The sequence below is a fragment of the Amblyomma mixtum genome, chromosome 4 (genome assembly GCF_055824585.1).
Source record: "Amblyomma mixtum isolate Tamu chromosome 4, ASM5582458v1, whole genome shotgun sequence".
NCBI classification, from domain to species: domain Eukaryota; kingdom Metazoa; phylum Arthropoda; class Arachnida; order Ixodida; family Ixodidae; genus Amblyomma; species Amblyomma mixtum.
This window is the reverse complement of record NC_143015.1, coordinates 119,830,096-119,851,440: the sequence shown is the minus strand read 5'-3', so window position 1 is coordinate 119,851,440 and position 21,345 is coordinate 119,830,096. Positions and strand designations below refer to the sequence as shown.

At 44.5% G+C, this 21,345-nt stretch overlaps 1 protein-coding gene across 1 annotated transcript in view; it reads left to right on the top strand.

Annotated features, from left to right (window-relative positions):
* The window catches only part of mms4 (Methyl methanesulfonate sensitivity 4), a 27,910-nt gene extending 6,565 nt beyond the window's left edge, over positions 1-21,345 (top strand). Inside the window, exons 5-12 of the mRNA XM_089541682.1 lie at positions 443-601; positions 3,188-3,286; positions 4,888-5,000; positions 9,169-9,289; positions 10,858-10,973; positions 15,986-16,154; positions 19,173-19,229; positions 21,189-21,345. Of these exons, the coding sequence (XP_089397808.1) occupies positions 443-601; positions 3,188-3,286; positions 4,888-5,000; positions 9,169-9,289; positions 10,858-10,973; positions 15,986-16,154; positions 19,173-19,229; positions 21,189-21,299 (945 nt within the window). The 3' untranslated portion in view covers positions 21,300-21,345. The remainder of the gene's footprint in view (positions 1-442; positions 602-3,187; positions 3,287-4,887; positions 5,001-9,168; positions 9,290-10,857; positions 10,974-15,985; positions 16,155-19,172; positions 19,230-21,188) is intronic.

Here is a 21,345-nt window from a genome sequence, read left to right as displayed (position 1 = left end):
TTGTATTTTTTTAGTCACATTAAGGCGGACGTGCGGTTCTCTGTGAAGGATTTCTTGCACACAGACCTTGAGCACATAGGGTATGAAAGCTGATAGCTGCACATCCTTCTATCAACCTTTTCTGCTTGTGAGAATATGTTGCCACATGATTGCTTCTCAAAGCTGCCACAGTGGTTCTGTGGTTAAGGCGCTCGGCTGCTGACCCGAAAGACGCAGGTTCGATCCCGGTCGCAACGGTCGAATTTCGGTGGAGGCAAAATTCTAGAGACCCGTGTACTGTGCGATGTCAGTGCACGTTGAAGAACCCCAAGTGGTCGAAATTTCCGGAGCCCTTCACTACGTCATCCCTCGTAGCCTGAGCCGCCGTGGGACGTTAAACCCCTATAAACCTAACATGATTGGTTCTTTGTCAGTGTCATTGTGTGTGCTGTGCTTTGTGCAGTATGTGACAGTGGTGCTCGACTCCCGGCTGTTGGATGATGAGGCCTCTCTGCAGCTGATCTGTGACACGCTTGATCAGGCAGACATCCGGGCCGAAGTGCAGACGCTGCCCGTCGAGCGTGCCGTGTGCTGGAAGCGTACTGCGCTCTCTCTCACTCAGGTATTGGCATCGCAAATCTGGCGTGGATGATTTTGGCAAGAAGAAACGATGAAAAAACTGACCTCCCAATTACCGTTGCCAAGTGCAAGAATCAGCCGCAGCTGTATGCCATGGAAAATGCGTTGTCCGCCTTGCCACGGAGTGGCGCCCTCTGTGTGCAGAGATGTGAACAGTGCAAACATTTGTTTGCACCACTGCGCACAGAGTGCGCCACTTCCTTCTGCTCTTTGTTTGAACCTTTGCTTACAGCCGTTGCTGTAAATGTTGAACAGGTGCTTAAGTAATGTGACACGATTGATTTTCAGTGTCAGCTATTGAATCTTCATGGTCATGTGTAAGTAGTTTAATGAGTTACATGACAATAGGTCAACTTGTGGATCTTGTGACTGATGACAGTGGGTCTGGATCATGCCGCCCTGCTATGGGATGGTGGTTATTTCATGTGGGCAGCGACCGTGATATCCTCTGGAGGTCTGGCTTCGATAGCTGATGCCTTAAAATGAAAAAGCGGCATAATGCAAGAGCCAAACTGCTCAACCATACCAGCTGTGAAACTCACAGCACCTCCCGAGTTAGAAATAAGGTGGCATGCTGGCTTCCAAACACAAAGGTGTTTGAGGAGCCAAGTCTTGTGTGGACAAGCGAACTGCCTACTCTTGCAGACGTAGGATTGTTGTGTGTTGCTGTCTAATGGGCTTTGTAGGTCCACCAGTTAGTATTTGATAAATTCATGTGGTGGTAAGGAGGACAGTAGTTGCAGAGTGCTGGGAGGAGAGTGAATTCATTCATTTTTTAACGCGATAGCTTTAAAACTGCCACTGTGCGGAAAATTCGTCATTGTCATCATTGATCTTTATTTTTCTTTATTTATCTTTATTCTTAGTGTTATCTTTATTTTTAGTGTTTGCAGTTGCAGTGTTTCTTTTATTGTCTATTGTCTATGTTTTCATCATGAGTGCGTTCACACAAAACAATTTGTAACCCCCTCCTTATGTAATGCCCTCGGGCCTTTAAGGACGAAATAAATGAAATAAATGAAATGAAATTGATGTCGTCACCATTGTGAGTGAAAATTCTCGGAGGAGCCACCCAGTGGGCCAACTAGGTCACATGACCTTGTGGCATCATCACAACCTGCCTAGTGGATTGTGAGCAAACTGACCACAGTGGCAGTTATATTATGGTCACTTGGGAGGAGCAACCTGGATCGCACAAGCCACATAGGTGGCAGCACCTGAAATCACAGGGCAGTGGCACATCGCTTAACCTCTCGACCACTGCACAAGGAGTGGTCCCCCGGGGATCTATGAATGTAAAGTCGAGAAAGACCGATTCCGCATACATGGGGGTTATACTCCGTTTCATACATAGCAGTCAACGCTGTCAAAGGTACGCAAATAGTCCGCTGCAAAAAACAAGCGAAATGTGTCCGTCCGCCTCGCGTTGTGGCTGAGTGGTACAAAGCACGCGCCTGTCTGTTCATTTTATAAGAGGCCAAGGTTCGACTCCCGGCTTGGCTGGTTTTTTTTTATTATTTTTTTTTCTTGAAAGATTCATTAGGTAGAAACTCGAAACTGTCAAACTCTAATACCTACTTTGAAAAACACAGCGCTGTTTACTTGTCTCGAAGGGAAAAGGCAGTGTAGTGTATTGGCGACGGACGTGATTGCGAAGTGCTTTTCTTGGGCAATGAGCGACTTTTTAGCATGCGGCACACAAGGTGGTCTTATTCCAGTAGAGAGACCTTCTTTCTTGAACCTCGCAACTGTCCGAGGGCTCACCCGGTCATCTCGCCCACAGTTTCGAGAACTTCACGCACAGTCTTCTCCGTGAAGCGCTTCCTTACGCTAGAATAAACGTTGACAGTCATCTGCTTGCAGTCTTTCGAAGTTTTCGGAGACTTCAGCTTAGAGAATAGGCGAGCAGGAGATGTTTTGAAGCCGCAGCGGGCGAAGAAAACAAGCGAGTAGGAGATAGCGGTGCCATTTTCGAAGACTTGGAAACCGAAAGACGAAAGCAGATGACATCACCGGCCGGCCTAGCTGCGAAAACCTGATACAGGAGGAGCCGGAAAAAGACCAGAAAACTAAGGCAGTCTGTTTTGAAGAACATAAAAAAAGCAATCTTTTTGCAAAATAAAACACTGCTATTATTATGGTACAATATCAACCAGCATTTACTTTAATTTTAAGTTCATTACTCTTTTCACTTTCGACGCATTACATTACGATGCGGACGAGGAGCACGAACAGGCGCAGCAGCCTTCGCTGCGTTGACTGCTATGTATGAAACGGAGTATAATTAATCAGTTACGCCATCACGTCATACCCTTAAGGTGGAACTTAAGTTTCCCCTCCAACTTTTTGTGTTTCTTGACTGCCCAAAAACCAAAGAAAGACCAGTAACACACCCTCAAGAACCATGCTGTGAGATGTGCATCATCATTTCTGATGTCACCTGGATTCCTAGAGATGTAGCAGATGAGAGTAGGGATATGGTGGCAACGGCTGGCACAGAACAGTGGGCTGGCTAATGATGGGGGGGCAGTATGTCGTCATCCTGCTTAGAGAGGTTGCTGGTGTGCAGGACGACCGGCTGGTCTCCAGAGAGCAGGTGGAAGAACGGGATGTGCTGGTGGTCCTTCCCTGGCACCGGTTCCTGCACCTGGTCTCTTCCCAGCGGCAGGCAGGTGGCCCTTTCTCTCTCTCTCAGCGAGTGTCATAAAACATTGCACATTCTCCTTTGCTCCCCCTGTGCACAGTGCTCCCATCACTGTGTATTGTTGAACAGTGCACAGTTTGGGATCAGCACACTAACCAAACACCTGTAATGAGGGAGTAATTACTCGTTGACATCCACCCGAGCGCAGCCATACAGCTACTAAGGAAAGCTTTCCTTTGTAGCCGTCTGGCTGCTCTCGGGTGGTTGGTTGGTTGGTTGGTTTATGGGTTTTAACGTCCCAATGCGGCTCAGGCTATGAGAGATGCCGTAGTGGAGGGCTCCGGAAATTTCGACCACCTGGAATTGTTTAACATGCACTGACATCGCACAGTACACGGGCCTCTAGAATTTCGCCTCCAAAGAAATTCAACTGCTGCGGCCGGGTTCGAACCCGCGTCTGTCGGGCCAGCAGCCGAGCACCATAACCACTGAGCCACCGTGACGGCTCGCTCTCGGGTGGATGTCAATGAGTAATTACTTCCTTATTACAAATCTACTCCACCTTGGGGAATTCCCCTAAAACATTTGACTAACCAAACACCTCCGTCATTTTGAAGGCCCTCAAAGCAAGTGTCTGAGGATTGTGCTTTCGAGCGGCAGCTGTATGCAATCTCGCATCAGTGCAATAAAACCAGAGCATCTCTGAAAAATATTTACAGGATACAACGAGTAGGACGTCCGGTGTTCTATTCATTGTTGTGCTGTATCCTGCAAACAAGTGCTGTGTGAAACTTCAAAATGTACTACAGTGAAACGTCATTAATTCGGATAACTTGGACTGTCGCCGGACTCTCGCTAAGTGCCCGTGTTTGTCTATGGTGTCAGAAGCTCGTTTATTCGGAAACCCTGTGGCTGGCTTCGGTCAATTCCTGCTCGACAAACGTTCAGCCAGATATTCATCCTCGGGCTTATAGATTTGGATCCTATATAGATTTGCCTATATAGATTTGGATCCTTGAATATCGCTGAGTTCTCAAAAAGTGGTACACTTTAATTTAAGCAAAAATCCTCATTAACTAAGGCCTCTGATGATCTGTTGATGTGTGGCAGAATCTGCCGCTGCAAAAAAGAAAAAAAGAAGTCCGGAGTCGGTTGAGGATAAAATGGAAAGGCAAAGAGCGCAAAGATAAAGACCGCGGCAGAAGAAACACAGGACGAGCAACACGTGCTTGTGTTCGTATGCTTGTTGATAGGTTGGCCTTTTTTTTCTATATATTGTGTTGCTGTCTTCGAGTAAACTTTCAGTTGTGAGTCCTGTGTTTCTTCTGCTGTGGTCTTCGTCTTTGCGCTGTTTGCCTTTCAATGTGTATCGCCCGCTTAGCTGTTTTGCTGGAGATAAAAGCTGTGGCACACCCCGAGCTGTGTTCGGATTTAGCCCGAGCCTGCTAAACAATGCATGCTTCACTGTGCTTGCACTGACACTTGCGTTAACTTACACAAGCAGTGACAGCAAAGAAAAAAAATCTCATTGTTCTCAGCCGTGCTGTGTGTGGAACTGACAAGCGACACTGGAGATGCATGCAGTGGATTTCCCTTGACTGAATGAATGGCTTTGTGTACCACAGGACCCATCGAAGAGGACACAGGCATCTCTCAGTGAATATATGATGAGTGTGGGTGGAGTCTACCCTGAGAAGCACCTCACTTTGGTTGTCTACTGTTTGGAGAAGTACTTCAAGTGAGCATTGTACCTTTTTTGCTCATGCTGAACCTTGATTTGCTTGTTTGAACCTTGATTGAACCTTGTTGAACCTTGATTTGAGTTGTATTTTGATGAGTTTGCATTAACTTGTGAGCGTCAGCTCATGGACAGATGCTCTTCTTGGTTCTACACTTAGGTATTACATTGTTATGTTTTGTCTGAGGGCCTGGGTGGCAGTCGTTTACTGCTGTAGCCAGAGTAATAAGTATGACACTTTGCTGAACGTATCGAGGTGAAAGCCTGTAATGCCTTATACTGTTGTGACCAAGGAATGTTAGCAAGTGTGTCCGCGTTTCGGCGTCACTACTTAAAATAAACTGTCTTGAGGCTGGGAATCGAACCAGGGCCTTAGGCATTTGAAGTGGAGTCGCTACCACTCCGCCACGAAGGCTCAGGGTTTGAGCATGAATAAAGGCGCATCTAGTGAATGCATGGGTTTCATGAATAAAATAAAGAAATAAAAGAATAAGAAGAAAAGGAACAAAATAAAAATGAAAACTAAACTAAAAAATAAAACAAGAAATAAGATAAATATGAAAAATAAAAAAACAGTGCGCCAGGAAACGCTTTCGCCTTGCAGCATTTTAGAGAGCCAAAGTGCCCCCTGAATTTCTTCCTTTTTTTGCACATTCCAATTTTGTTTTAATGTTTTCTAGTTGTGAAATCTTTATCCAATATGAGATCTTGCATGACATTATGCTCCATAATGCTTTGCTTGGTAATTCGAATTGACTAAACTAATGAAAATGAACTGCAGAAACGGTGCCCTTTGACCAAGCAGCAGTTGGGTGGTGAGGAAAAAAATATTTATAATCTGTCTTTGGAAAGGAAAGGCACAGTACAGTAGAATCTCGATGTTATGGTCACGGTTGATACGTAAAATTCCCTGGCCAGAGTGTAATGTACAGAATTTCGAAAGTTACGAGCAGCCTTGGGCGTTAAGTATTGCCGACACATCGCTGGCACTGTGAACACTAGCGAGTGGTGGAAATCCCGTCAGGTCTGCATAAATGCATTTCTTATGCTTATGCATACAGATTTTGTTTGCTTTGGATGATACGAATTTCACATGATACGAATATTTTTCGCAACTTGGTGAAATTTTTGTGAGATTCTACGGAATCTGTCTCACTCGTTCTGTGGACACCAAGACCATGCTGTAGGGCAAGGGATAGGGGAGGGAGTGAAAGAATAGAAAGAGACTCTGCAATGGGCATGTCCGGTACAATTCCGACCACCTGGCGATCTTTAACCTAGGGAACCTTTTGCCGTCCTGCTCAGTAGACGCCACGGTGGCTCAGTGGTTACGGTGCTCGGTTGCTAACATGAAAGACGCGGGTTCGATCCCGGTCGAATTTCGGTGGAGGTGAAATTCTAGAGGCCCGTGAACTGTGCGATGTCAGTGCACGTTAAAGAACCCCAGGTGGTCAAAATATCCGGAGCCCTTCACTACGGCGTCTCTCATAGCCCGAGTCGCTTTGGGACGTTAAACCACCATAAACCTAAACCAAACTGCAGCAAGTCAGTGAGGTTACTATATTTTATTTCGAAAAGGCCCATGTTCACACTGCTTTTTTCAGCAAAAATACATTCTGTTCCAAGCTTCGATTATGATGCAAGGCGTCCTCTTTGTTTTCTTGATAATTGAAGAAGATGCGAGTGGCGTTTGCCGGACTCTCAGAGGGCTGTTGAAGTTTGCACTAGCAGGTGTGACCTACTAGTTGCTGCACCATTTCCATTCGCTTACGAAGCACAGTTCATTGGTTAAATGATTTGCAAGTCGCGTCCACAAAGCTGCAAAAACTGAGCAGTGTGTGACAATTGCAGGATGATCGCATGTTGCTCAATTTTTCAGTTTTGCGACCCTGAGCTTCAATCAGAGTTGTACATAATGCGTTACAGGTAATTGATCACTTGTAATCAACTACATTTTCTTGTAACATTCCGTGTTATTCAGTTACTTTTTTCTGTAATCAATTCCTGGTAATCAGTTAGTTTTTCCAAAAACAGCTTTAAGCAAACACTGGTGCTAGTGGGGAAGTTTCTTGCTTGTCTGGACCACACACGGCAGTGACAGTTCTCATCACGGGGCTGCTGTCGTATGGCAACGGACCTCACCTCCCACCGTGCCCAACTTGTGCACGGAGTAATTCATGGCATCGAGCTGGTCTGCAAGCGTTCACCTCCAGTGCATGCAATCATTCATGAAGAAATGTGAAAAATCGGCAATGACAACTTCGAAAAACAGCTCCTCTTGAAAATTACATGTGACAAAGTATACAGCAAGCCGCAGTAGTTCAGTGTAGTCCGAATAAAACTGTGTTGGGACAGTAAAAGACGGAAGGAAAATAATGCAATAGTAATAGATTACTTCTCTCTAATTTGGGCTCTCATTGACCACTGTGATCAGATACATTTTTAGATGGGGTAACTGTGATTTTAATCGGTTACCTAATTTCTGTAACCTGTGCCAGACTGTTTTCAGTCTGCTAAATTATTCAGCGACGTTACCTCAAATCACCCTCTTATTTTCCAGGCAGGTCTATAGCTTGCTTTATTGGCAATGTCTTGTTTTGGATTCGTGGAGGATTTCGCTCTTCTCACTAGTATTAAATGTGGACAAAGGGAATTTCTAAACTGCAGAAGCTTAACCTTGGGTGACTACTGCGGCATGAAATCGGGACATTGACCCGGTACGAAGCTGAGCAGCATATATCAGCAAAAGTTTGTTTCTGTTTCTTCATTGCGAATGCCAGCGATGCTGAAATTCACCTTATTTACTGTATCACGCCATCCTTCGCTTTTAACAACAGACACAGCAAGCTACTGAAGCCTTCGAGATCACTGTTGACGGATGTCGCGTAAGCACTAGTTTCCATTGAACCAGAGCTGTTTCTACCTTCTCCACACCTCCTTCGAAGGGTGGCACAGTTTCGTGGTTCTGTTGGCTGTGTGCCCAGCCTGCACTTATGGGGCTGTGCATAGCTGGCAACAGAACTGATTCACGTTGCAATTAACATATACAGACAACATGAAGGGACCAAGTTGTGCAGTTCAAATTAGCCAAGTTAAAATCGGTGAGCTTTCTCCGCAGTCCACATTGCCACACCTCCAGGGTCATCGATAGGGATCGAGAGAAAGCTTGCGCTGGAAGAAGTGCCTCTGAGCACCGATGCTTTTCCACTGTGAAGCTCTGCCAGAACTGTCAGTCACACAGTGTTGTCTGGAAGGCAGTTGAGTGTGATGATATTTCTCGCTCAGAGGGGTTTTAACATGGTGTCTCACCTGTGAAAATTTTTTTGAGTTTCCGATTTTGTTGATTCGATAGTTGTGAGACTACTCAGCAGTCGCAGAGACACAAACACTAAACTGAACAGCTTACCCTGCTTGTCTCGCGATGTTAGCAAGAAATAGAAAGGCGGCGCTGGTTAGTTTAGTGTGGTTAAGGGTAGAAAGTTGGGCTAGTTGGTTGCTAGTACTATAGTGAGACATTCCAGTGGCTAAAAAGACAAGGACAAAGGTAGACAAGAATACTTTCTAGTACAATGGGCCCTGTGATCCCTAGTTTTTTGTGTGATACTTTCTAGTACAATGGGCTCTGTGATCCCTAGTTTTTTGTGTGATACTTTCTAGTACAATGGACCCTGTGATCCCTAGTTTTTTGTGTGATACTTTCTAGTACAATGGGCCCTGTGATCCCTAGTTTTTTGTGTGATACTTTCTAGTACCATGGCCCCTGTGATCCCTAGTTTTTTGTGTGATACTTTCTAGTACCATGGGCCCTGTGATCCCTAGTTTTTTGTGTGATACTTTCTAGTACAATGGGCCCTGTGATCCCTAGTTCTTTGTGTGATACTTTCTAGTACCATGGGCCCTGTGATCCCTAGTTTTTTGTGTTCCGGCGTTCGTCCTGTCTTGTCTACCTTTGTCCTTGTCTTTTTAGCTGCTGGAATGTCTCACAATAGTTTAGTGTGGCTATGATAGAGACGAACTGCGCTGATTCACTACTTTTCTATAATGGGTTTTTGTGCACCAGTGTGAAACTGCGCTGGTTCCATAGTGGCTGATGTTTATAGTGGCTGCACCCTTGGTTTGAAGGTATACTACGAAAATGTGAGGCCCAGTGGGGTGGCTGTTTTCACAGAAAGGAGAGGAGCCGGACCAATGCCGAGTATCGTGCCCTGGTGCTGGGATCGCAGGCGCCCAGGCACTCGCCGGGTGTTGTCTACGACGGGCTGCCTCTGACCCGCAGAGACATCGAAGAAGTAAGGAAGGCTGAACTCAAGAGGCTTGTGCTTCGCAGAATCCTGTGGACTGGAATGATGCCGTTAACCATCGGCAACTTGAGCCATTTGTTTCTGGCATAAAAGGCTCCATTCTTGTATTGTGCTCTGTTGTGCTTTTATACTTCACCTGACCTCCTTGACGTATGCTTGCTGTCCTGTGACTTTGCTGACCAAGTGTAGGGTGGGGTATTATGTTTGGCCTGGGCAGTGACATCTCCGCCATTTTGAATCGCGGCCTTATTTAGCCTCGTCAAATTATTTTTTCGGAATTCAATATTAGTGTGTCTTTAATGCATAATAGCGTCCAATACTGCTTCCAGATTTCAAAGTCTTGATTTAAATAAAATTTTAGAACCTTTCTCTCCATCGTAGGGGTTGACACAATGCATGTGGTTCAAAAACGCCGTTTCCTTATTGGACAGTAGGCGTCGCCACCCTTCCAACGGCACGCTCTATTGAGGCTCCCTATGTTCAGCTTTCAAAAAAAGCCGCCATGATTTAATGGAAAATGCCAGAAAACTGCAGAATGAGTGCAGTGTTTACTTCAAGCTGATTTTATTGCTGATAAACATAATTTTTCATTGGAAGCACTTCATTTTGTTGAATTCTTTAAAAGATGCTGTAGAAAGTTGTCATTGTTGAATGCATTCAAATTGCATATTACGGCAGAAGCAAAACCAGGATTGCTGCCTGCTGGTGGTAATGGAGCCCTTTTATTGAAATGAATTGTCTTACTTAGAGCATGTGAAAGGAGACTTATTTTACAAATGGATCGTTGGGTAGCATTGAAAGTTGCATTATAAGTGGTGTAACATGAGTATCGTGCAGCTTGCAGGAGAGCTCCGCCATCACATGTCACAGTCAGAAGTTTACAACAAAACGCAGTAATCGGCAAAACCTTTGAACTTGATTGCTGTCTTTTTTATTTATTTATTTATTGAACCTCACAGGCCCCAACGGGCGTTGTGTAAGGGGGATTACAATATCAAAAAGGATTACAGTAACAAGAGGCAAACACTGGGTATATCAGTATCAAAACAGAACATAATTCACAAGAACTAACAGAAAACTAAATCGCACCTACACAGCGCAATACTTACAGGTGCATACATACATATACACAGAAAAACAAGGCTAACATGGTAACACATGCACGTTGTACAAAATAACACATGTACTTAATGCTAGCAGTACAAGTTTAACACATGTTCACGGAATGACGCAGGGTTAGGTAACAATGCAATTGCATCAGGAAGATCATTCCAGAATGAAATGGCACGAGGAAGTGCAGATGAATTAAATGTTTTTGTACGGCCGAAGATGCGAGAAAAACTAAGATGATTATGCAAGCGTCGAGATGTGCGCAGTGGATTGCTGAGTGGCAGAGGTGATGGTCTATCTGTGTACACGTACTTGTGTATCAAGCATAGAAGCGCGACTTGGCGGCGTTTTTCTAAGGGCGGGAGATCGTGGTCGGGAGTGTTGGGCACAACTTGCACATCGTGCCGTGCGTCACTCGGTCTGAGTTGGTGGTGTGTTGTGTGCAGACTGTGGTGCCCCTGCAGTTGGACTCGGGCGTGACCATCGCCACCAAGGAGAGTCCCCAGGAACTGGCCGAATACCTGGCCCAGTTCACCCGTGCCCTGGCCGAGCGGCCGCACAGGTTGGCTTGTCTCCCTTGCTAACACATCTGAAAACGCGATTGAAAGCGCGTTTCCTTTCCTTTCGTCACTTTTGCGCACAGATGGAAGTTGATGAAGGCGACGACGTGCAATGCACAGCACGAGAGTTTTCTGCAGTTTAACGGGGGACGCTGGTCTTGAAAAGAAATTTTATTAATTTAGTCATAGTTATGACATTTTCAGGGCACGTGTATTTTTGTGCCCTGATTCTAGATATGTCATTTAATTTCATGTAAAGCAATTCCTGGAGCACTTATGCACTTTTTATGTAAGTATTTTGCGGAGAGTTTTGAAGAAAATTTGCTGCAGGAAACTCGCTGAAATGTATGCCAGTGGGTTCTCTTGACACCAAGGAATGCATTAAGGGTAAAATTATCATCCTGGCTCTCATAGAACTTGAGTTATAGGGTACTGAAGCTGCCACTTCACAAACAGGAATACACACTTTCCTTCTCATTTCTGAAGCGACAACTTCAAAACTCTATAGCTTAAGTTCCATGATAGGCAGGAAGACAATTTTACCCTTATTGCATTCCTTGGTGCCAAGAGAACCCAATGGCATACATTTCAGTGAGTTTCCCACAGCAAATTTTCTTCAAAACTCTTTGCAAAATACTAGCATAAAAAGTGCATAAGTGCTCAACGAATTGTTTTACATGAAATTAAATGACATATTTAGAATCAGCACACAAAAATACATATTCCCTGAAGATTTCGTAACTGTGACATCATTAATAAAATTTTTTTTTTTCAAGACCAGTGTCCCCCCTTAACACAAGGCGTGATCGGCTGCAGCAATAGCATACTGCTGTAGTGCAGTGGCCTGGGAAGTAGTGATGCAAAACTATCGGAAAATTGACTATCGATAGTATCAATAGTTTTTTTAAACTATTGATAGTGCTACTATCTATAGACTATCGATAGTATTACCGATAGTCTACTATCGATAGTAATACTATCGATTCTACTATAGATAGTATTACTATTGATAGTGCCGCCGCGGTGGCTCAGTGGTTACGGTACTCGGCTGCTGACCCGAAAGACGCGGGTTCGATCCTGGCCGCGGCGGTTGAATTTCTTTGGAGGAGGAATTCTAGAGGCCCGTGTGCTGTGCGATGTCAGTGCACGTTAAAGAACCCCAGGTGGTCGAAATTTCCGGAGCCCTCCACTACGGCGTCTCTCATAACCTTAGTCGCTTTGGGACGTTAAACCCCGTAAACCGCTATTGATAGTGCCACTATCGATAGTACTACTAGCGATAGTACTACTAGCGATAGTACCACTATCAATAGCAAAACTATCGATAGTGAAACTGTCAATATTAAGACTATTGATAGCAACAACTTGATATTATGCATTTGTTGGCCAGCAATATAACCAAAACAATTGCGATACCTCATTAGTTTGACGGTCTCACGAGGCTTAATGTCCCAAAGAGACTCAAGCTATGAGGGATGCCGTAGTAGAGGTCTCCGGGTAAATTTCGGCCAGCTGTGGTTCTTTAACGTGCACTGGGAGAGCTCAGAAAAATACCTGGAACTGCATCCAAATGAAAGAACAAACACCACAAGTTGTGCTGGCTTGCTGACATAACCGCTGCAGAAATGGTTTTCGCACACATGCTTCACAACTTCGCACGCTAACATTTTATCCAGCAACTTTACATAGCGAACGTCTGCAGAGCTCAGTGACGCACAGGCCACGAAAACGGGCATGTCCCGTCAGTTACTCATACCATCACCTCCACACCACACACTCGGGAAACCAGGTTTAGGATGCAGTGGGTACGCGTGGTTTATTTTATAATATCGATAGTATTATATATAACAAGTAGTATCGATACGGCTATCAATAGTACTATCAATAGAACTATCGATAGTACTATCGATACTACCATCGATAGTACTATCGATCGTCGTTTTTACCATCGATAGTTCGATAGTGACTCAACTATCGATAGTACTATCGATAGTTTTGTTTTGCGTCACTACTGTGAAGCTGATCTGTTCGCGCCGCCACGGGTTCTAAAACCCAATTGTGGCAGTATTTGTTTTATTTCTCTACGTTGGCCAAGGTCACCATCATTCAAAGTCTCGTTTATTTCCTGCCATTTTTCACATTACGTGACTAATTTGAGAGGCTTCACCGCTCACCTTCATTGTCCAGATCATGAGGGCAATAGTGCCTTTGCTACAAAAGGTCCTGTGTCTACCTTTTTCCATCGTCGTCTTTTGCACTGTTGTCAGCTATGGACCAGTGCAGTAAAACCTCGTTAGTTAAGATTTCAAGGGACCAAGAAAAATCTCCAAATTATCCGGCAGACTGAAATAGTAGGGGTGTGCAAACGGTGTTTTCTTTTTGTTGTTGTTGTTCGAAGTGAAATTGAAGCGAGTATAGTAATTTTTTTTCAATAATTTCAAGGCGAATATTTTGAATGCTTCCAACTCACAAAACAGGTTGAACGTCACAATAAGCATTTTCAAAATCAGGTATTTTATCTAACACATTAGAAAAAAAAAATAGAGAGAGTTCATTGGAACTTTGTCAAAGTCATTAAAGCTGTGTCAACTTCTGTAAAAACGGCCGTGAAAAATTTGGGCAGTCTGCTTACATGCGGCGCCAGCATATTTGTGGGATTTTGGCAGCTTTGGCTTTAATGCGTGTCGCAGTGCCATTCCGGAGGAGGTGCGCTGAATTGGAGCAGTAAGCGTTCGAGAAATTCTATTCGCTTGGGGCGACTGCTTCGAGATTTCGAACATTCAGATCAAATTGTATGTCGAATACATTATTAGCATTCGACCACTATCGAATATTCACACGCACACCTACAAATTAATGAATGGCCACCTAAAAACTGCCAGGAACTGTTCACATCATGGTAAATTCACGTGCCAACCTGGGGGGCTGTGGTTGTCGGAGATGACAACGTTGCTCCAGGTGCTCTGCTGTGTGTACACTGTCAAGAATTTCAGTGCACAGCTGCGGCAGAATGTTGGCAGTGGTGCACAGGCAGCAGCGTCACGTGTGAAGAGGCTCACACAGTTTCAGTCAGGGCACAGAAAGAAGAACATGCGGGGGTGGAACCAGGGGAACGATGCCGGGCAAATTAGGCAGCATCCGAAATATGCTCAGCTGGCCAGTACAGGGCCACAGCTATGGAAGCGCTCAATTTATTAAGGGGGGACACTTGTCTTGAAAAAAAAAATTTTATTAATGGAGTCACAGTTGCGAAATCTTCAGGGCATATGTATTTTTGTGTGCTGATTCTAAATATGTCATTTAATTTCATGTAAAACAATTCCTTGAGCACTTGTGCACTTTTTATGCTAGTATTTTGCAGAGAGTTTTGAAGAAAATTTGCTGCGGGAAACTCACTGAAATGTATGCCACTGGGTTCTCTTGACACCAGGGAATGCAATAAGGGTGAAATTGTCTTCCTGCCTATCATAGAACTTAAGTTATAGAGTTTTGAAGTTGCCGCTTCAGAAATGAGAAGGAAAATGTGTATTCCTGTTTCTGAAGTGGCAGCTTCAGTACCTTATCAGTCAAGTTCTATGAGAGCCAGGATGATAATTTTACCCTTATTGCATTCCTTGGTGTCAAGAGAACCCAATGGCATACATTTCAGCGAGTTTCCTGCAGCAAATTTTCTTCGAAACTCTCCGCAAAATACTTGCATAAAAAGTGCATAAGTGCTCAAGGAATTGTTTTACATGAAATTAAATGACATATCTAGAATCAGCACACAAAAATACATGTGCCCTGAAAATTTCATAACTATGACTAAATTAACAAAATTTTCTTTTCAAGACCAGTGTCCCCCTTAAGGCTCGCCTGTTGTCCCACCTTAGCTGTCAGACTGATGACGTCATCAACATGGCATAGTATGTTGTAACATGGAATTAATCGAATAAAATTAATTGATTAAAAATTAATCATAACAGTTAATAAAGGTAATAATAAAACTGATGACATCATCACATTGCATTGTATGTCGTAATATGGAATTAATTAACTAGAAATCAATTTAAATGATGAATACAAACTGAAGACATCATTGACATAACGAGAAGCAGAAGAGATGGAACCAACCGAAAATGAAATGCCTCAGTAAAGAGCAGAAAGAATCAGAATTCTGTCCGGTCTCTGCATTGCGGACTAGTTGTCTCGGTGCTATAGTCGAATACAACATAAGAAGGCAGCGGTCTCTGCATTGTAGACTAGTTGTCTCGGTGCTATAGTCGAATACAACATAAGAAGGCAGCGGTCTCTGCATTGTAGACTAGTTGTCTCGGTGCTATAGTCGAATACAACATAAGAAGGCAGCGGTCTCTGCATTGTAGACTAGTTGTCTCGGTGCTATAGTCGAATACAACATAAGAAGGCAGCGGCTTTCCCCCGTCAAAGGATCCTCTTCCAGCCAATGGCGTCAGCCGATTCTCATTACCATGCCAGTGTCACAAAGCAGGGAGTGGTAGGTAAAAGGTGACAGTCCCCTCCCTCCATAGTCGGGGATAGGCCCCTCTCTTCATTGTGGCACCGCTCCCTGCATGGTCACCCTAGCAGGGTCATGAGAATTGGCCGACACCAGTGGATGGAAGGGGATCCTTTGACGAAGAAGAACCGCTGCCTTCCTAAGTTGTATCTGACTATAGAAGTGGCACCAAGACACATCTGTAATGCTCTTTACTTTTGAGCAGCAGAGGTAGAAATGGCTTTCGCCTCATCGCACTTCAGTAAGAGCAAGATGGCCCCATCATTGTTTTTTTGTGACGGCCCTCTGAATGTGGTCATGCTTGCCATTGTGCACATGATGCACCTGAATGACTGCATGCTGTGCTGTTCAACCACAACACAGCCTGTGTGCACCTGCTGGTGTGAGCTCAGGTGCGTGTCCAGGTTTCCAAGTAACCTCGAGGTTTCACTTTCTCATCTGTGCTCCTTCGCGTGGAGGAATGCATGGAGCTGCTTTGCAATATTGCCACCTCTGCAGGGAGGCCAAGCAGCGCCGGCCACTGCAGCACCTGGCAGCTGGCTCCCTCTGCAAGCACGACAGCCTGCGGCGCACTTGGCAAGCACAGCTGGAGCAGTTTGCCAGCGTCAGCCGGGATGTGGCCGAGGCCATTGTGGGCCAGTATCCGGCACCCAGGCTGCTGCTGCAGGTACTGATGGAATGATGGCCACACCTCGGAAGGCATTGGGGAACCCGGAGAGCTGCACAGTACCGTATTTTCCGGTGTATAAGACGCACCTGCCATATATGCACGCTGTCAATGAAAAAGTTGGTATATAAGACGCACCCCAATTTAAAAAGTTGGTATATAAGACGCACCCCAGTTTATCCAGTTAGGCTAGTGAGGCTTAATTAAACATGCTTGTGTGACCATCGTGAAATGCACCATACCTGTGAGTTCTTAAGCAACGCTAAGTGATCGATAAGCCAAAACTCATGCCTTACCCGCCCACGTTTTAGCAAAAAAAAAAAAACGAAAGAACTCTCCTTATGTCTGTAACAGCATTTTATTTTTACTTAAAACCTTCGAAGTATTCATCTTCGGATGCGCTATCAAAAAGTTTGCCCGTTTGTGGAGGCAATGCCGCTGAAACATTCTCTTTGCACAACACACGTACTATGTACACAAAGCAAACAAAGTTGCACAGGGAGACTAAAAAAAATGCCGGCTTGTCTTGGCTTGTCCTGACAATGGCGAAAAGCGCGATTGTCGCCATCTTTTGGCATTTCACATTACTTTTGCTTGGGGCCTCCCAAACGGCCGCTTGTGTAAGATGATCCCGAAGTCATCATCCCTGCCGTTTCATGATAAAGTTCACCTAAAAAAGTTGGGCATGGCGGTCCCCGTATTATAGCCGTGTTACAACCACGTTATTGGTAGCAATATTTTTGCGATGAAAAAAGCTTGAACATGGACCTGAGTAATTTCTGACGCACCCTTGTATGAGACGCACCAGCAAGATTTTTTAAAAAAAGCTGCCGCGTCTTATACACCGGAAAATACAGTAGTGCTGTGGACATTCAGACTGCTCGTAATGAACTCCAGAATGAGGATTTTTTTTTTTTTTTATACATACTGCAGGCCGTGAGGCCCAAGCAGGAGTGGACACAGAAACAGATCACAAATTGAGCAATTAATACCAAAGTGCAAACAGAACACGAGCAGCAGGAAATGACATGGAAAGGCAATAAATAAACTAACAAAACGAGCTAAAAAACAAGCTTACATTGGTCACTTATCAGGTCAGAAGACCGTACACACGAAGCTGGTAAGCTGTTCCAGTCGTCGATGGTTTGCGGAAGGAAAGAGTGCTGAAATAAGTTAGTCTTTGCAAAGTACGGGGTCAGAGAAAAGGGGTGGGAGTATCGGGTTTGTCTGGTGTTCTGTAGATTAAGATATGGCAAAGAATTTATTCCAAGTTTGTGGTTAAGTAACAAAAACGAGAATTTCAACCGAAGAAACTTGCGCCGGCACTGTAGGGTCTGTATTGGATTCGACTGCATTAATGCAGATAGGGAAGCAGTTCAATTGTATTGCAAAAACAAAACAAAAGTTTCTGGGTCCGTCATTTCCTGTCTTGGAAGGACGGGGACTCCTCCTAGCGACTCATTGCCTTTTGTGCTGGACCACCTCTGAAGATGTGCGATGCCAACAGTGGAGCTCCATTTGGGGAATTTTCCCTTTTTTCGAAACAACCTGAGCAGGAAAATTTTGCAAAGGGGGAATTTTCACCGGGTTTCGTAACAACCAAACTTGTCTTGTTTTTTTCAAATTGACAGAGGTTGAAAGCTGCAGCTGGGAAGGGCCTGAAATAGGGATTTTTGGGTAGCTAATTCAGGGAATTTTTGGTTCCAGCGTGCATACCTGCCAAATCTTTCGAAATTTTCCGTAGAGTGTGTGAATTTGGACCCATATTATGATTTTACAATTATTGCCTAAAATTTTACGGAAAATAAATTTTATTTGGGATAAATATTTGAAATTCTGTTTAAAAATAACACCGTCTCTGGTGGCAACCTTGCGCTGCCACGAGAAAGGTGTGTGTGTGTATATATATATATATATATATTCATTCATTCATTCATTCATTCATACATTATCAGCCTGACTACACCCACTGCAGGGCAAAGGCCTCTCCCATGTCTCTCCAATTAACCCTGTCCTTTGTCAGTTGCCACCACTGTATCCCCGCAAACTTCTTAATCTCATCCGCCCACCTAACTTTCTGCCTTCGCCTGCTACGTTTGCTTTCTCTTGGAATCCACTCCGTTACCTTTAAGGACCAGCGGTTATCTTGCCTTCGCATTACATGCCCTGCCCAAGCCCATTATATATATATATATATATATATACCATCTGAGAAATTAGCAGCAGCAGCTGGAACATTGTTCAGTAAAACTGTTAATTTGACCAAACTAAATAAATGTTAATTCCTGCTTCTGAACCCAGGTTAATGCAGATAATCCAGACAGTCCTGTCAAACGTCCGTGTAAGACTATGGCGTCGGAAGCTCGTTTATTCGGACTCCCAGGGATCGGCCAATTCTTACGAGCTCCCAGAGTGATGCCGTGTTGTGCTGTGACGTCCTCAACTAACTGATCGCCTACCCATTCGTCCGTAGGCCTGAACTGCATGTTACATCGCTTATCTCCTCCGACATGCGCGCAACTGCAGGTGTTTTGTCGATTGGCAGGCCGCGTAGTTTCATTTCCGGAGCTTTGCCCAAAGCGGCTATCGGCTGCACTTAGCAGTCAGCCAGCTGAGCTACGCGCCGTTCAGAACGATGACTGCGTTGTCGCGGTTTTGTTTTGTTTGTCAAAGGCATCTGAACTGCCGCTCCGACAAGGCTGTAAAAAAAATGCGTGCCGAAATTTCACGCTTTTCACGTGCTGTTCGCCGTTCGTGCGTTTCCGCACGTCCAACACCACATGTGAGGAAGCTCCAGCGCTATCGCATCGTGCACTGGCGATGCAACGCAACATTTAAAAAAAAAATTGTGTGCTGGCTTGGCTACACCCTTGCCCGGTTGCAAAGGTTTTTTACAAATTTGAAAGCCTTGTGGTTGGTAGGCATGGAATGTTGCTCAGCAAGACCAGCAACCAGCTAATTACCAATGAACCATCAGGTCTGTACAAACATTTATTTATTTTATTTTATTTTTTTCAGGCATACCAGGCATGCAAGGATCGCGCACTGGGTGAGACGCTTCTGGCAGACATCCAGGTAGGCTGTTTTCACTGCCCACTACTATCTGGTGGTCTGGACTGTTTGTGTGCCACCATCCTGTTCTTAGGGTTTCTTTTCTAATTTTGCTTGAGTAACTGTGTGCCCACATTTGATAGAAACAAAAAGAAAAGGCAATTCGGAGTGACAGTTGTTGCCATGTGCTGGCAGTATGTTTGCAAATAGCTGTACGTGCACTCTTGATATCACATATTATGTATGCTTTGCAGCAGCTGTTTATGTTTCTTTCGTTTCTATTTTTATCCTGCCTATTTCGAATGGTGCTCTTGTAAACATACACCAATTTTACATTTTTTTGGTGGAACTTAAAATTTGTACCAAACGTACCCTCTCTATAGTGCAAATTTACTCCACACACACACACACACACACACACACACACACACACACACACACACACACACACACACACACACACACACACACACACACACACACACACACACACGCACACACGCACACACACACACACACACACACACACACACACACACACACACACACACACACACACACACACACACACACACACACACACACACACACACACACACACACACACACACACACACACACACACACACACACACACACACACACACACACACACACACACACACACACACACACACACACACACACACACACACACACACACACACACACACACACACACACACACACACACACACACACACACACACACACACACACACACACACACACACACACACACACACACACACACACACACACACACACACACACACACACACACACACACACACACACACACACACACACACACACACACACACACACACACACACACACACACACACACACACACACACACACACACACACACACACACACACACACACACACACACACACACACACACACACACACACACACACACACACACACACACACACACACACACACACACACACACACACACACACACACACACACACACACACACACACACACACACACACACACACACACACACACACACACACACACACTTGAATTTTAAGAGAAGCCAACAGCCACAGAAACCAAGGAACACGGGATTTTTTAATTTATTCATTTATTTTGTGGTGTTGATCAAAGGGGAATATTACTCAATATGTTATCGCTTAAAGATAATTGATTAGAAAAGCAGAAGAAAAAACAACCACATGCCGCCGGTGGGAACCGAACCCACCACCTCCGAATTACGCGTCCGGTGCTCTACCTCTGAGCTACGGCAACAGCTGTCAGATCTTGTGCTGATCTTTAAGTGATAACATATTGAGTAATATATTCCCCTTTGATCAACACCACGAAATGAATAAATATATAAAAAAAATCCCTGTGTTCCTTGGTTTCTGGGGCTGTTGGCGTCTCTTACAATGTATAATGAGCCCCTCATACCCCTTCCATTGTCTGCTATATATATATATATATATATATATATATATATAAACTGAAGCATTTTAGCACAGCACATGTGTGTTGCAGTGAGACAGTAAAAATAAATACACAGTTACGCAGCAAAAATATAAATCTATACCACTGTGAGCATATCATTACAACATCTGATGTGCACACTCAGCACTTTACACAGTTTATGCACTTATGTATATGTATATACAAACAAACAAGCCACATTGTGTAACAGGTAGCACAGACAAAATATGCATACATTTTGTGTTGTCTGGAAAAGGGTGGTAGACAGCGTCTGTTAAGGAAAAGAAGCAAGCTTGTTTAACAAATATCATTTACCTTTTCCTTAGTGCAGGTTGTTGAAAGTGAACCTCGCCTCCTGTGACAAATACGGAATTCCTCTGCCAAATGTTATTCTCCAAATGTTATTATGTTATTCTCCAAATGTTATTCTGCCAAATGTTATTCCTCTGCCAAATGTTATTCCTCTGCCAAATGCAGGTGCGGAGAGGGGCAGGTGCTCTGCAGTCGACGCGACGGGTGGGTCCGGTCATATCTGGGCGCATCTACCGCTTCTTTGTGGCCACAGACCAGGACGCCTACTTTGATTGAGGGGCTGCCCCGCAGTAGCCCAAGTGCTTTGCTTTAGTCTGCACCC